The 18,089-nt window shown below is 40.2% G+C and overlaps 1 protein-coding gene across 1 annotated transcript in view; it reads left to right on the top strand.

The window, feature by feature from the left end:
• Positions 1-18,089, top strand: part of LOC124284898 (C-Maf-inducing protein-like) — an 85,401-nt gene that overhangs the window by 15,082 nt on the left and 52,230 nt on the right. Inside the window, exons 2-4 of the mRNA XM_046721031.1 lie at positions 3,303-3,431; positions 5,810-5,860; positions 11,071-11,142. Coding sequence (XP_046576987.1) covers positions 3,303-3,431; positions 5,810-5,860; positions 11,071-11,142 — 252 coding nt within the window. The remainder of the gene's footprint in view (positions 1-3,302; positions 3,432-5,809; positions 5,861-11,070; positions 11,143-18,089) is intronic.

Raw genomic sequence — 18,089 nt, forward strand, 5'->3', positions numbered from 1 at the left:
CAACAAACTGACCTATTCTTCAAAGAGATTATGGTGAAATGTTAGTGAATATACTGAGATTTCTCCCCAAACATTATTCAAGTAAATATAATATGATATTAATGTGTACATTATTTGAATTCAAATTATTCAAAATTAATCATTCGAAGTGAGAAACTGTTAATTCCCAATTTAGTTTAGCAACTTGAGTGTGAGTATTATACTCATAACACACACACAAGCATCCAAATTGTGGGCTGAGCATTTGGTCTAGTTCAGGAAACTCCCAGCTCACAAGGGCTCCTTTTCAATTTCAGTGAATTTTTCAGCTTCTATGAAAATGTCAATTTTTAGGAGACTAAGCATAAGTGTAATCTGAGGGAGGTCACAGATCATGTGCCTTTATTTCAGTTAACTGATTGGTCATTCTCAAGATGATCATTGTTTATAGTCTGGGATATGTAGGATATAGATATATCTAAGGTAAATAGGAGGTATCAGGTTTTAATTAAAGCATGCCTGTGAGGCTTGTCTCAGTAACTGACCCTCTGTATTGTTGGTGTGCTCTTCAGCAGCTATACAACCATAATGGGAGGACATACGAACCGTTACTGCTCAGCTCTGAATAATGATATCTGATTGGTCAAGACAAATTTAACCCAGATCACCTTGTATAGAGTTCTGCAATAAAAGCCGCTGATAATTTAACCTGAGAACACTTGTATAGAGCATTGAGATAATAGCAGTTTAACTCCAGGCTATCCTGTTTTGAGTACTGAGGTACTGACCAAATGACTGTCTAACCCAGAACCAATGAATAGAATTTGGAGATGTTTGTCGTGTGACATTATTACTCAGGTCTGTGTGTATTAAGCACTACCAAGCTGCTTCCTTTGTTTTTCAATGCTTGGGGGCGGTTGAGTAGTCTTGTGGTTAAAGCGTCTGCTTGTCATGCCGAAGGCCCGGGTTTGATTCCCCACATGGGTATAATATGTGAAGTCCATTTCTGGTCTCCCCCGCCGTGCATATTGCTGGAATATTGCTAAAAGCTCACTCACTTTAAATGCTTAACGAAGCAATATTTTATGCATGTGATGCCTGTCAACCAATAAAGAAATCTAGACCAGACCAACTGGTGATTGATGATGTGATCCTGGGCCTAGATTTTCCAAAACTCTTCTTAGCCCTAAGATAGTTAAGTAGAAGTTAATGTTAATGTATGGCACTTACGACTATCTTAGCTAAAGAGCTTTGAAAATCTAGGCCTGGATTCACATCATCTGGGTACAATGTAGGGCTGGCTAAAAAAATGTATAATCCGAAATATTGTTTATGAGGAGAATTCTCAATGATTATAGATATGAAAATTGTGTAATTGCGAATATCATACATAACCTATTGTTGTGAAATATAGTTTTATTTTACTCGTACATACACAGTCATGTCTTTATTTAGGGATTGTTTCCTAATTATGTTCAGAACACTGTTTTGTTATTCTATGCATTAATATGTCAACACTCACTGGTGATGTGAAATGTGATGATTTCTTTCAGATTTCTTTTTGATTTACTTCTCTGATATTTATTGTTAATCGATCAATATTTAGTTAACTATTATCGATAGCCATCCTTAGTACTAAGACATACTATCAACTAAGTCAAAGCACCTGAGTCCTACTCAGGTCTAAAATGATTTAAAAGTACTTCAATTTAAGCACAACCATATTGAACCCCAGTCTAGTCTGTCATACAGACCCTGAAGCAAATATATCCAAGAAAGTCCACACAAGTCTAGAAACTGTGGCAAGTCTAGATTTCCACAGCTTCTGAAAATGAAGAAAGTCTCAGGGCTCCTTTACATTATATTTTTTTTTTTTACTGTGAGCTTTTTGTCCCTGTAAAATATGTTCATTTCAGAGACTAGTTGTTAGCCTAAACCCCAGTCATTCAGTAACAGTACTCAGATATAAGCAGGCCAAACTGTCGGCAAGACCACCAAGATTGAGATCTGAGTTGTCAGCTGTGTATAGCACTTACAGGTCATATGGGACACTTTATTTACTTGAGCTGATAGAATGGGAATAAAATGTCTGGATTCTGATCTGCTTGGGTCAGGGACGAGGAAAACAGGCTGGAAGTGTTGCCAGGCTGCATACAGAATGCTTGTATAAATACACACACTTTCACTGGATAATGTGTCAGTGTGCATGGGTACATGGTTTAGCCTTCATAAACCTCTAGGCTATTGAACCAAACAGTTCTTTCAGTATTCAGTAAGACCTGTCATGATGTTTCACTTTTTCTTTGTAAGACCAAGAGAGCTGGATGGGGTAGCCTTGTGGTTAAAGCTATCGCTTGTCATGCCGAAGACCTGGGTTCAATTCCCCACATGGTTGCAATGTGTGAGGCCCATTTCTAGTGTCTCTGTGATTTTGTTGTAATATTGCTAAAAATGGTGTAAAACTAAACTCGACATTAATCGACAGAACTGGTTCAAAGTAGTTGGTTCATCATAAGGTACATGTACCAAGAATAACGTATATATTTCCGGGCAAGATTTTACTAACATCCTTAATAGATTTTATAGATTGTAATGTATTTTTATACCCTTAGATATTTAACAAATATCAATATATGTTATTTCTACAGTAGACCCGTGAAGTTCCGGGGTAGAATAGGTCTTCAGCAACCCATGTGCTTGCCATAACAAGGCGACTATCTTGTCGTAAGAGGCGACTAACGGGATCGGGTGGTCAGTTTCGCTGACTTGGTTGACAAATGTCATCGGTTCCCAATTGCGCAGATCGATGCTCATGCTGTTGATCACTGGATTGTCTGGTCCAGACTCGATTATTTACAGACCGCCGCCATATAGCTGGACTATTGCTGAGTGCGGCGTAAAACTAAACTCACTCACTCACTATTTCTACAGTAAATAAGTCAAAGCAAACACTTCTCCTCGGCTTCGGGTTTAAATATAAATATTCAGGGTTGGAGAAGCCCTCGGTTTTCAACGTCTTCAGCATCTTCAGCATCTTCCTTGTGGTATTCCCACTGTACAGGTTTCGGGGTGGTGGTTTAGCCTAATGGCTAAAGCATCCGCTCGTCATGCAGAAGACCTGGGTTTGATTCTCCACCTGGGTACAATGTGTGAAGCCCATTTCTGGTGTCCCCCGGTGTGATATTGCTGGAATATTGCTAAAAGAGGCATAAAACCAAACTCGTGCACTCACTCACTTAATTTCAGTGACTCAGTGTTAGTCTAGTTTCATATGAACAGTGTATGATTACTGAAGTGTAATTATGTTGTATGTTTTGTTTCAGCCTTACGGCTTCATGGAGCTTGGAGTACAATATTCTGGAATAGAAGATGTGCACATAATATCTCGATGGGATGCTGGTCAAAAGTTCTGTATACGGATTACCATACAAGATGGATCCTTATTACTACAGGTATGTAGGGATTGCCGTGTAGCCTAGTGGTTAAAGTGTTTGCTAGTCACACCAGAGATCCAGGTTTGATTCATCAGATGGGTTCAACATGTTTAGTGTGTGAAACTCATTTATTACTGCAGGTATGTAGGGATTGTCGTGTAGCCTAGTGGTTTAAGTGTTTGCTAGTCACACCAGAGATCCAGGTTTGATTCATCAGATGGGTTCAACATGTTTAGTGTGTGAAGCTCATTTATTACTGCAGGTATGTAGGGATTGCTGTGTAGCCTAGTGGATTAAGTCTTTGCTTGTCCTACAGAGACCCAGGTTCGATTCCTCATGTGCGTTAAACATGTTTTATGTGTGAAGCTCATTTCTTGTGTCCTGTCATGGTATTGCCGGAATATTGCTAACAGCAGTGTAAAACTATACCTGTTCGCTGTACCAGTTTTGTTAATTTTTAATTTGATATTTCTTGAAACTGCAATCATCTTTAGACTAAACTTAGTAGGGATTTGGTGTTTGGTGACATATAAAACATGTGATGATTGGAACCTCTTGGTGATAATGTAGCTGATCTAGTTTGATATATAAAATCTCCATTGTCACTTTAATCATATGAAAAAGAAGTTTAGAACATATGCTTCATTAAGAGGGGGCGGGGCGGTGGGGTAGCCTAGTGGTTAAAGCGTTTGCTTGTCACTCCGAAGACCCGGGTTCGATTCCCACATGGGTACAATGTGTGAAGCCCATTTCTGGTGCCCCCCGCCGTGATTAATTGCTGGAATATTGCTAAAAGCGGCGTAAAACCATACTCACTCACTCACTTCATTAAGAATATCATTTTTAATGTCCATAATACTAGGTTAGGTAACAGTTGTATTTGATGAATCCTTGGGTAATATTTGTTTTAAATGATACATTTGATAACATTGACATTAAATAACACCCTTGGTAATATTGGTTTTGAATAATACCTTAGTTGATATTTTCAATGAATTATACTCAAGTAATATTTGTAAACTATGGCTAAAACAAACTAAAAGGTCCACTAATTTTGTTATGACAGTGCTTTTCAACTAAATCATAAATCATGTTTCAGTGACTAAAACATAAGTTGATTATAGTTTACTGTATTCATTATGATGTACAGACTCCAATCATTTTCTTAATATACAACAGTTGGGATATAACATATTTCTTGATATATATTCCAAGGTAATAATACAATCTGGTCCAAACTGATGTACTTCAAAATTCACATCTTTGGGCAAACATTTCTTCCCATGTAACAGTTAGGATATAACATGATATTTGCTTGATATACATTCCCAGGTGATTCTCGTCCTAACTACCTTCCTTCAAGATTGAGATCTATCAGCAGACTTTTCTGGGGGAATGTTCCCTCATGGCGCTTGCCGAGCTTACGTGTTTGATCTAAGAGTTCTCAGATGAAAGATTCCAATCTGACATCATTGAGACTATTTGTGATAAATTCATCAAAGTGGGACTTTTTTGGTAGGATTTGAAATATGACTTGATTTATTGTGAGATATTTACCAAAATTAGACACATTAATTAGCCTTTAATTAACAAGAGTTTGTCAAAATGGCCAGTGAGATATTTCATCACCGAAACCATGGCAACATGTCAAGAAACTATATTTTCTATATTTTTTGTATGAAGGAAAATTTGAGGCATCATTAATCATGATAATTATGAGGTAAATAAAGTGATGCTTAAATATCAGCATTTGGTATATGTTGTCAGTCGGTCATGCACATTGTAGTTTGTGTTTTATCCAAATTCCATGCTATTACCGGTTTAACATTTACCATGATATTTATTTGTAACAAGATATGTGCATTATTTATTCATGGCACCTTGGCATTTTGAACCTCCATTTCTGACATAGAAATGAAGCATACCGGATAGCCTGCAGACTTTCATCATTTGAACGTCATATTTTCTGTGTTTCAGCATACATGCTTGTTACCTTTGATGTGGCACTATATAATTTGACTTTTTTCTTATGATTTGTGCTTGGTTATAAGTTTTGTTTTTATCAGAAACTCCACAGATGGCAAATATATTTTGAAAGGTAATGCATTTTACTGGAACATCGAAATTTTGGTAGTACTGGCAAATATCAAAATACAATTTATGAAGATTGTTTTGTTGAAAGTAAAGTAAGAAAGTGCACATGGCCTTTTCGTATGAAGTGAAGATCTTGCAGTTTATTATGGTATAGTCTGTTTACATAATCGTCAATACTCAGGACAGCTCGTTTACGGTTGCTGAAATTCAGGGCCCTGCTTAATCGCTGACAGTGTTCTCGACGGAGAAGTTAAATATTTGTGTTTCATTTCTGATTAATCGATGCATGGTATTCATTTCAGGCCCACAATGGCTACCTGAGGGATCAGTGGTTGTACTCTATTCAGTGGAAGGTAAGTGTTGGCTGGGATTATTGATCATGTCCACATTGGATATAGGAGGACAGTAGGAGAAAGGCTGTTGATTGGTTGAGAGTTGGAGATGTGGGTGGGGAAGGTAGTTTGGTAATGGTAGTGTGGGATGATAGTGACAGGGAAGGTAATAGGAGGCAAGGGTTGGTTGGGACATGGGCATGGTGTGTTTGGGACAGCTGGGTGGAGTGTTTGGGACAGGTGGGTGGAGTGTTTGGGACAGGTGGGTGGAGTGTTTGGGACAGGTGGGTGGAGTGTTTGGACAGGTGGGTGGAGTGTTTGGGACAGGTGGGTGGAGTGTTTGGGACAGGTGGGTGGAGTGTTTGGGACACATGGGTGGAGTGTTTGGGACAGGTGGGTGGAGTGTTTGGGACAGGTGGGTGGAGTGTTTGGGACAGCTGGGTGGAGTGTTTGGGACAGGTTGGTGGAGTGTTTGGGACAGGTGGGTGGAGTGTTTGGGACAGGTGGGTGGAGTGTTTGGGACAGGTTGGTGGAGTGTTTGGGACAGGTGGGTGGAGTGTTTGGGACAGGTTGGTGGAGTGTTTGGGACAGGTGGGTGTCTTGGACAGGTGTTTGGTGACAGGTGGGTGGAGTGTTTGTGACAGGTGGGTGGAGTGTTTGGGACAGCTGGGTGGAGTGTTTGGACAGGTTGGTGGAGTGTTTGGGACAGATGGATGGAGTGTTTGGGACAGGTGGGTGGAGTGTTTGGGACAGCTGGGTGGAGTGTTTGGGACAGGTGGGTGGAGTGTTTGGGACAGTGGGTGAGGTTTGGACAGGTGGGTGGAGTGTTTTGACAGGTTGGTGGAGTGTTTTGGACAGGTTGGTGGAGTGTTTGGGACAGGTGGGTGGAGAGTTTGGGACAGGTTGGTGGAGTGTTTGGGACAGGTTGGTGGAGTGTTTGGGACAGGTGGGTGGAGTGTTTGGGACAGGTGGGTGGAGTGTTGTTGGACAGGATGGGTGGAGTGTTTGGGACAGGTTGGTGGAGTGTTTGGGACAGGTGGGTGGAGTGTTTGGGACAGGTGGGTGGAGTGTTTGGGACAGCTGGGTTTGGAGTGTTTGGGACAGGTTGGTGGAGGTGTGTGTTTGGGACAGGTGGGTGGAGTGTTTGGGACAGGTTGGAGTGGAGTGTTTGGGACAGGTTGGTGGAGTGTTTGGGACAGGTTGGTGGAGTGTTTGGGACAGGTTGGGTGGAGTGTTTGGGACAGGTTGGTGGAGTGTTTGGGTGGAGTGTTTGGACAGGTTGGGTGGAGTGTTTGGGACAGGTTTGGGTGGGTGTTTGGGACAGGTGGGTGGAGTTTGGGACAGGTGGGTGGAGTGTTTTGACAGGGGTGGAGTGTTTGGGACAGATGGGTGGAGTGTTTGGGACAGGTGGAGTGTTTGGGACAGGTTGGTGGAGTGTTTGGGACAGGTTGGTGGAGTGTTTGGGACAGGTGGGTGGAGTGTTTGGTTGGACAGGTTTGTGACAGGTGGGTGAGTGTTTGGACAGGTGGGTGGAGTGTTTGGGACAGGTTGGTGGAGTGTTTGGGACAGGTGGGTGGAGTGTTTGGGACAGGTTTGGGTGGAGTGTTTGGGACAGGTTGGTGGAGTGTTTGGGACAGGTTGGTGGAGTGTTTGGGACAGGGTTGGGTGGAGTGTTTGGGACAGGTTGGTGGAGTGTTTGGACAGGTTGGTGGAGTGTTTTAGGTGGAGTGTTTGTGACAGGTTGGTGGAGTGTTTGGGACAGGTTTGTGGAGTGTTTGGGACAGGTTGGTGGAGTGTTTGGGACAGGTGGGTGGAGTGTTTGGTGACAGGTGGGTGGAGTGTTTGTGACAGGTTGACAGTTTAGGTGGAGTGTTTGTGACAGGTTTGTGGAGTGTTTGTGACAGGTTGGTGGAGTGTTTGGGACAGGTTGGTGGAGTGTTTGGTGACAGGTTGGTGGAGTGTTTGGAACAGGTTGGTGGAGTGTTTGTGACAGGTTGGTGGAGTGTTTGGGACAGGTTGGTGGAGTGTTTGTGACAGGTTGGTGGAGTGAACAGGTTTTGGAGTGTTTGTGACAGGTTGGTGGAGTGTTTGTGACAGGTTGGTGGAGTGTTTGGAACAGGTTGGTGGAGTGTTTGGGACAGGTTGGTGGAGTGTTTGTGACAGGTTTGTGGAGTGTTTGTGACAGGTTGGTGGAGTGTTTGGACAGGTTGGTGGAGTGTTTGGAACAGGTTGGTGGAGTGTTTGTGACAGGTTTGTGGAGTGTTTGTGACAGCTGGGTGGAGTGTTGGTGACAGGTTGGTGGAGTGTTTGTGACAGGTTGGTGGAGTGTTTGGAACAGGTTGGTGGAGTGTTTGTGACAGGTTTGTGGAGTGTTTGGAACAGGTTGGTGGAGTGTTTGTGACAGGTTGGTGGAGTGTTTGTGACAGGTTGGTGGAGTGTTTGTGACAGGTTGGTGGAGAGTTTGGAACAGGTTGGTGGAGTGTTTGGAACAGGTTGGTGGAGTGTTTGTGACAGGTTGGTGGAGTGTTTGTGACAGGTTGGTGGAGTGTTTGGAACAGGTTGGTGGAGTGTTTGGACAGGTTTTGTGGAGGAGTTTGCTTGACAGGTTGGTGGAGTGTTTGGAACAGGTTGGTGGAGTGTTTTGGACAGGTTGGTGACAGGTGTTTGTGACAGGTTGGTGGAGTGTTTGTGACAGGTTGGTGGAGTGTTTGGGACAGGTTTGTGGAGTGTTTGGAACAGGTTGGTGGAGTGTTTGGAACAGGTTGGTGGAGTGTTTGGAACAGGTTGGTGGAGTGTTTGGAACAGGTTGGTGGAGTGTTTGGAACAGGTTGGTGGAGTGTTTGTGACAGGTTGGTGGAGTGTTTGGAACAGGTTGGTGGAGTGTTTGGAACAGGTTGGTGGAGTGTTTGTGACAGGTTGGTGGAGTGTTTGGAACAGGTTGGTGGAGTGTTTGTGACAGGTTGGTGGAGTGTTTGGAACAGGTTGGTGGAGTGTTTGTGACAGGTTGGTGGAGTGTTTGTGACAGGTTGGTGGAGTGTTTGTGACAGGTTGGTGGAGTGTTTGGAACAGGTTGGTGGAGTGTTTGGAACAGGTTGGTGGAGTGTTTGGGACAGGTTGGTGGAGTGTTTGGGACAGGTGTGTGGAGTGTTTGGGACAGGTTGGTGGAGTGTTTGTGACAGGTTGGTGGAGTGTTTGGGACAGGTTTGTGGAGTGTTTGGGACAGGTTGGTGGAGTGTTTGGAAATCATATACTGACACTTGTTGCAGACTATTATATTGCCACCAGTGGAGAGTACTAGATACAGCTTCAGCCTCTCTTCCCTTTTAAAATATGTAAGTTTTACAAGTTTGTTCAAGAACCAGGTGGACATGGACGACATTATGGCCCAGTTCGCTCAAAGCTTAATCCCCAAACATCTGAGAATCTACTTGCTTCCTCGTTGAGTCTGGGCTTTACGTTGTTGTGCACAACTTATGCCGCGTGTACGTCAGAGTAATCCCAGTTCCGTTCATCAGGGTGATAGTGCTAATGTCAGCCAGGTCATACTCAGTGGATAGCATGTGTAGGAGGTGTCACAGTCATCCTATGTATACTGCATTAAATGTTTAGTTCAGCCTATTGAAATGAAGCAGTTGTCCCAAAACTGAAACTTCCTTACAGGCTCAAGCTTAATGCCATACTTCTGTAGAAAACACTATGTGTAGCATATCGTTTAATGTTTAATTCAGATGATCAGATGGATCTTTCTACATTGAGACTCTATTTAAGACATTAAATGTCTAGACTAATAAAATCAACCATAAAAGCCTGAAACTTGTTAAACTCATTGTCCCTATGCTTGGTAATATGTTGTATATAGAGATTATTACACGAGCAAGTGTGTCTTACAACTTATATGAAACGAGTGGGGAATTTTGTAATGATGCACAATTTTGCACCAGTTTTGTATAAGTCATATGAAACACTTGTTTGAGTGTATAAATTTCTTTACAATTGTTATCCATTTCATTCATGTACATTTGTGCAGTAAAACATGGTCTTTATTGACATCACGTTCAATTGTTTAATGACGTCACAGATGACGAAATACAGAAACAATGGTTGCTAGGCAAAAGTAATATGTGCACGTTTCTTGTACTGGCATTGACATCCACCTGCAGTGGGATCCAATATCTTGAACATGTAATCAGCTGGTATTTTATCAAGAAAATGTTGAGATATTTCTTCATAAATATTTGCACAGAATCAGGGGAATATCTTTTCTGATGACTTAGGCCCAAACCACCTGGAGTACTGATTAGGGAGAAATGTACGTCATCTTGAAAACAAGGCCTTATCATATTCTGAGAGTGTTATAAATATTCTTGAAGAGACCGAAGTGAAATACTTTCAGGTAAAATTAACATGGCTAATGCACATTAAGAAATAACACTGGAGCCAATGATGTCGGTTTTATCTTAATGATATATTCATATTTGTATTTAGAATACTTAACTCTAGCTATGTAGTTTTTATGATATGGTTTAAAGACTAATATTTCTCTTTCGTTATTGATATACAAAAATATGTGCAAAAATATTGCTATGGAATGAATAATCCTGGGTTTTTACCCATGATTATTCATTCCATAGCAATATTTTTGCACATATTTTTGTATATTAATAACGGTACAACCATTTCTCATACAGCAGTTTATCTAGAACAGCTCAGAGGCCTATATTTGACAGCAAATGTATGTGAAAATACCCAAATTGATATTTAAAAAATTCCCAGGTCATGTTGATATAGCTATTGTGTCTAATGTTGTGACTTTGCATTTAACTAATACTAGGACCAATAAAGAGGAAGAGGCTTTGAAGCCAAGCTTAACATTTATTGACTGAATGCAGTGTTAATATACCTCCTATGGAGAAAATGAGAGTTTAAACAAAATCCAATTTTTTTACAATTAATGATTTTTCCCCAATTTAGCAGCAAAGGCCAGTTAATTTAGAATACAACATAAGTCCCTAAAAATACAGTTTAAATGGCAAAATTAGGTTCTTAGAGGTTTAATGTTTAATATCTTTAATAAAATAAGTTATTCTTATTGTCTTAGATTAAAGTTTATGTTTACATGGTATAGTTTTAAGGTAAAGCGTATGACAGAATAAGATCGCAATGTTTTTGTTTCATCTGATTTACCTTAAAAATGTCAAAGAGGTTACCTGTGAATTTGATTTCTTTTTCAGAAACACATGTACAAATATGAAAAACTGTTAAAGAATGCTCGAAGACCTGAAGTTTTAGTAAAAGAAATAAAGGTAAGGTTTGCTTGATTTCAGGATTTAATCAATAGAACTTTTGGTTGTACTCAAGGGTTTTACAGGATGCACAAGTGAACAAAATGGATGCAGAAAAGATATATGTTACGTCCCATGGGATGTACAGTCGTATTCGTTGTACCAAATTCTCAACAAGAAATATAAAATTCCTCTAATAAATGTAATTGTTACATCTTAACACGTTCTATGTAGATAACACTTTGTCAGTAAAGTACACATTCTAGTACTTTTGTTGGGTTGAGTCCCATCGCCACTGTTGTTTCCAAGGAAGGACCACTTTCTAAATGGCATTGTGTATTCATTTTACATCTTACACTAGACTACACAACTTCATCCGGGTGAAGATCCAGGTTAGAAGTGATCTTCAGCAACCCATGCTTGTCGTAATGGGTTGTCAGGCTGACTGACTTGGTTGACACCCAGTTGCATAGATCGATGCTCATGCTGTTGATGACTGGATTGCCAGGTCCGGGTTCGATTCTTTACAGACCGCTGCCGTTACTCTATAGTAGTGAAGACCGCCTCCGTGGTGTAGTGGTTAGAGCGTCCGCCCAGAGAGCGGAAGGTCGCGGGTTCGATCCCCGACCGCGTCATACCAAAAGACGTTAAAATATGGTACTTGTTGGTCCCTGCCTGGCGCTCGGGAATTAATGGGTACAACAAGGACTGGTCGGAGTCAGTATAATGTGTCTGAGTGGAGTATTCATGCTTCACTGCGGCATGGTATCTCAGTGGGCTAGCACTATAAACCAGCTTTAGTCTGGGCTAGTACAAGCAGCCGCACATACACATACACACGCATGCACGTCGTCATATGAGCGAAATATTCTCAAGCACGACGTTAAACCCAATTTCACCTCACCTCACCTCACCTCACCTCACCTCACCTCACCTATAGTAGTGAATGTGATGTGATAAGTCGGTGATATGTAAAGGTTAACATTGACAAATTTTGGTGGACAATGACCAGAACGAGGTTCAACAAGTCATATCAATTAGTTGTAGTGAGGCCAAAGGTCACATGACCTCTGTGGTCTTGTGGATAGAGAATCTGACAGGCAAGCAGGTTGGTTGGTTGACCCATCGTCACCTCATACCAAAAGATGTTGCAAGAAAACTTTTTTTGATTGTCTGCCAGCCCATCGGCATGATTGGTTGTTTGCTGTTTAACGTCACACTCAGCAATATTCCAGCTATATGGCGGCGGTCTGTAAATAATTGAGTCTGGACCAGACAATCCAGTGATCAACATGAACACTGTGCAGGGTAAAACAATGACTTAACAGCTAGGAGTGAGTGTGCAATGTCTGAGAGGGGTCTGGGCAAGCTGGCACCATAAAACCAGATGCACACCATACACCAAACACTCCACCACACCACCACACCACCACTACACGACACAACATGCCAATCAACAAAAAACAAACAAAGAAACACGTGCATCGATTTATAAGTACAGTAATCTTGAGCACGATGTTGAAGCTCCATGTCACCTCCTCTGAGTATCAGGATGGTTGGCTTCAGAATGATAGCTGGAGCAAACAGAGATGAAATTTGTTTTTTGTGCCTGCCAGAACAGTGAGTGAGAGAGTGAGTGAGTGTGAGCAGGTTTACTTTTATGTTGCTTTAGCAATATTCCAGCAATATGATGGCAGGGGACAGTCTGCATTGAGGTGGTCAGAGAGGTCAAACTGTAATGGATTTGACCCAGTTTCGTGTGACGTATTTACACAAGAGTGATTTCTTCTTCAGGGTGAATCAGTCATTTTGATGTATGACGGACTCCATACATGACATCTACTAAAACTCCTGTAGTTACATTACAAAATGTAGTGACATACCTACAGTTAATTAAAACTACTAGCAGTGATGGTCCCACAGAGTTTGAAAGAGTTGTGTCCATAGGAGTGAGTGAGTTTAGTTTTATGCTGCTTTTAGCGATATTCCAGCAATATCAAGGCAGGGGGACACCAGAAATGGGCTTCACACAAAGGGAATCAAAGCCAGCTCTTTGGCGTGACGAGTGAACGCTTTAACCACTAGGCTACCCCGCCGCCCATGTCCATTGGATATGGCGGATTTTAATCTCAGTTCATACTGACTATGTTTTCTGGTTTGCTAGCACAAACTTGTGTGGGTGGATTTGTCCAACGTTCAAAACATCTGAGATCTGCATCATTTAAGCCTTTTCAGCCTTTTCTCCTTCTTTAAACTAGCACTCAATGATGTAGCTGGACAATTGTTTAAAGTGCTATTAAACCCAAACCCATGTCATTTACTTAAAATGCTACAATTTTATAACAACATATACATACATAAAGGAAAACCAAGTTCTATGGATAGCCAACTTCTTTATTGCAATGAATGTGACGTTTTGGTGGAGATATTAATACTGTTATCATCAATCGCTTGATAAGGGTGTGAGTATCTACACTGAAACATCGCATTCAATGCAATAGAAGTTAACTATCCATAGAACTTGGTTTTCCTTAATCTTTACAACTTCTAAAATGCCTCTCAAAGAAGTCATACATACATAAGTTATACACTCACCCTTTATTTCAGAATTTTTTCGGCTTGTGATTTAAACTTGAATTTCAAGTCAAGGGGCTATTAAATAGAGAAAATTGAAACATTTAAAATGTATTCTAACAATGCCAACTTTGTATGGGAAAAGAGAATGTGTACTCTGTCCACCCCAACTGTTAATTCTCAAACAACAGACACTTCGCTCTTCAGCAGACAGCTGAACATGTTTTAGTGTGTGAAGGCAATTATGTGCCTGCTTCTAAGGTAAACAGCTGAATTGAAGCTTAAATATTTCCAGACTGAATGCACTCTTACGTAATGACCGGTGTCATTGCTTGTTATTTAAAGGAGAATTTAAGATATATTTCGTAATTCATTTGCTTTGTATAACATTATCTGTTATTCCGTAACATATCTGTTGAGGGTATCACTAGGTTACTGTACGCTAAACATTTTCGTTGGGATTCTCTATCAGATTCTATTTGAATGTGTTATGTTAATTTACCAGAATTTCTGAAATATTTTGTAACCATTGCAATGACAGATCCTGCTTTGTATAACATTATTTATATTATTCAGTAATGTATCTGTTGAGGGTGTTGATGGTTGACTAGGTTACAGTGAACTCTGAATTCTGACATTTTTGTTAGGATTCTCTATCTGATTCTTTCTGAATGTATGACGTTAACTCAATGCAATAATGCTGTGCTTCCATTACCATATATAGAATTTTTAGCCTGTTCCACTTTTTGTGCAGAATGAAACATTGTGTAATTTATTTTTTTTGTGGTTTCTGCCCATAGTAGATGAATCTTGGAAAATTTAATTAAATTGCAGTCAGAAACCATCGCCATAAAACTGACCCTGAATTTTTATGAGATTTGCTCCGATGATTGGGAAGTTCAAAATTGCTTGAAACAAGTGCTTAGCTCAAGAACATTTACTGTGCAAAATATTGACTTCCAAAGTACACCCAGCACAGAATTACCTCCGGATATTCTAATCTGGTTCATACTGAGAGTGAGTCAGTTGGTTGGGATTAACGCCCAGTTGAACATTATTTTAGTTATCTCACGGCTTGTCAGATGTTAAGGGGAGGAGAGCCAAGTGAAGCAGTTTTAGACATATTCCCTCTCCGTGAAGTATTAAACCCTTGTACATGAGTATGGTGTCAGATTGAAAAGTGCAAAAAGTTGTCTTTTGTTTATGCAGACACTTACCAACAGTTTAGGGGGGCATGGGTGGTGAAGTTGTCTAAGACACCGCTAGAAACCTGTGATGAGGGTTTGAATCCCATCTGAACCCTTTTATGTTTCTAGGTTTGTCAGCACCATTCCATGATTAGGGGTGACTATTGAGGGGGAAACAACTATTGCGATAGAGATAGTCTATTGCGACATACTATTGCGATATCGATAGTCTCCTTGAATTGACTCATTTGAAGTCATTTCCCTAATGAATGTATAGTTTATATGAAATAAAAACAAGTTGAAGTACAAGAAACTTCTGACAAGAAACTTGAAACCCAGATCAAGTCAACACTTAAAACATAAACTCAATGAAGCTGCAAGTCTGCACCCAAACATCTTGTATTTTGCGCTGCAGAATTATTAACGGAAGTCAATTACCAAAGTATCGATAGTCACACATACTATTGATGCATCGATAGTTTTTCGTTTCTACCATTGATTAATTGCTATCGGAAACTCAACAATTGTAATCCATCGATAGTTCGATGCATCGTTACAGCCCTATCCATGATACCTGTGCTCAGGTTGACCAAAGTGTTAAATGTCTGAGATCTGGATCACTTCAGGCTTTTCTCTCACATGCTGCTGCCAGGCCTCAATATAACTTTAATACTTTTCAAATTGTCGTTAAGCCTAAATCACTGCTTTCTTTAATCACTCCCAATAGTACCCAGCAGCTTGGTTAAAATTCTTGATTGAAACCCACGAGTGAGGTTTTATACTGCTTTTATCAATATTCCAACAATATCATGACAGGATACGACAGAAATGGGCTTCATACATTGTACCTATGTGGGGAATCAAAGTCAGGTCTTTGTCATGACAAGCGAACACTTTAACCACTTGGCAACCCCACTGCTCCTGTGAAATCCTGAAATGAAGTAACTGTTAGATCTTAACAAGTTGTACTGGGTAAGGTCATAATCAAAGTATTTGCAATGAAGTATATGGTGGTATTTTAAGACTTTAGATGCTTTGAGGAAATGTTGGAGTTATTGTCCTGCTTTTGCCAGTTTCTGCTAACATGTTTCCCCCCCCAAAAAAAAAAAAATTTTATTTTTTTTTTTAAAATTGACTAGTTTCATGAGTGTTTCATAGTTTTACAAAAACATTCACAGAATCTGACGTTTAATTTTTACCTATTTTTGCTGTATCCTGGTTAGATATTCATGTGGCATTTAGTGCAGTAACAGATGTTTTCCACCTGAAAATGCAGAGTAGTAACTAGTTACACTATGTTGCAGCTGTGTACAGGGCACCTGTTATCAGTCCCATGCAGGTGCAAGTTGCATACATCACTGTCCTGAACAATCAATAACCATGATCAGATCTCAAGCATTGTTGTTCAGCCAACACAACAGGATGTGAAACTTTGTCCAGTAAGCTGTGTAGAAGGATGTAAACCAATATGGAGCATGTTACAGAGATAATGCCTGCCTCGCACCTTGAATTCATCTGAATGTGGTATTTGGGGAACTTTTGTGTTTCTGGTGAAGACATCACATAACCAGAGACCATATACCGATATCGGTATATGGTCTCTGACATAACAAAACGTTTTGCTCAAATCCTATTTGATGACAACTATATATACAGGTTTTATTGGGAGAGCATTTTGTGCAAAGTTTGATAACCAAAGTCCTGCCTGTTTTGTGTGTTGATGAGAGCAGTGATACAAATGGAATGACAGTTTTGTATATTTATGTAAACATTTAGAATGACTTGTTCTGTTTCACTAATTGAGTTTCAATTTCCAATGTAATATTATTGATTTATCAGTCAATAATTCCAGTTTCTCATAATTCCCAATGTATAATAAACGTATATGATACCGAGGTAAATTTAACATTGTTGCTTGCTCAAAATGCCATGGATAGGTCCAAATTCATTGTCAAAACCACCATTGCTCCACCCACCTGGTGTTTATGTTCCTTTATTTCATTCCAGAGGTGAGGTGAAATGGGTTTAATGTCATACTTAAGATTATTGAGCTTATAGCCACGTGCATGGATGTTTATATGTGTGTTTCTGCTTGTATTAGTCCAAAGTTAAGAAACTAGTTTTATGGTGCCAGGTAACTGAGATACAGTGGCTCAGTTTAACATGGATCGTCCACAGGGGTCGTCGGGTAGCTTAGTGATTAAAGTGTTTGCTCGTCAGGTTTGATCATGAAGTTTGATTCTCCAAATAGGTGTAATGTGTGAAGCCCATTTCTGTTGTCCTCCTGCTGATTTCACAAAAAAGTGATGTTAAACCAGAGGTACAGATAAGCTGCGTATTTGCGTAAATTACGTAAATATTTATGTGAAAACTCAATTCCAATTAAGTCTATTGAGTACAAGTACACTTGATTTTTTGTAAATACTCAATAAATGTGATCTCACATGCGTACACACAAAAATGTCAAATCTTAGCTTGCGTATTGGTGCATAGATAAAATAACTGAGGTATACTTTGAGGTTCTATTTCAGCACATGAACTTGGCAACTTGCAGTCTTTCTTATCGTTTCTCATATTACAGATCAAATATAAATAACACGTTAACTAATATGTAAACCTTATTATATTTTTACAATTAATGGAAAATGGCAAAGTACCAAATCGAGTTTAGGATACCCAAATGAGATGAACACAAGTGAGTACATAACTCAATGACCCAAAAAGTTATCTGTGGCTCTGTAAACCTAACTCGCTGACTGACTGAGTACCCCTTTAAGTCGCAGTATCCCAACTCCAAGACAACCAATCCATATTTTATCCATGGAATGTTTAGCACAAGACAAGAAATACGCTTTCTCAACATCTTTTTGTTTAAAACCACCAAGGGATGTAATAACTAACATTCTTCTTCCCTCCTGACCCGTGAAGATCCGGGTTAGAATTGCATGATCTTCAGTAACCCATGCTTAGCCTAAGAGGCGACTAACTGGATTGGGTGATCAGGCTCACTGACTTGGTTGACACATGTCATTGTATACCAATATGTAGATCGATGCTCATGCTGTTGATCACTGAATTGTCTGGTCCAGACTCGATTATTTATAGACGGCTGTAATGTGTGAATATAGCTGGAATATAGCTGAGTGTGGCGTAAAACTAAACTCGGCTCACTCACTCAACTCTTCCCTTCATCTTCTTCCCTTCTTC

The sequence above is a fragment of the Haliotis rubra genome, unplaced genomic scaffold, assembly GCF_003918875.1.
Source record: "Haliotis rubra isolate DU_JTF1 unplaced genomic scaffold, ASM391887v1 Scf11, whole genome shotgun sequence".
NCBI lineage: Eukaryota > Metazoa > Mollusca > Gastropoda > Lepetellida > Haliotidae > Haliotis > Haliotis rubra.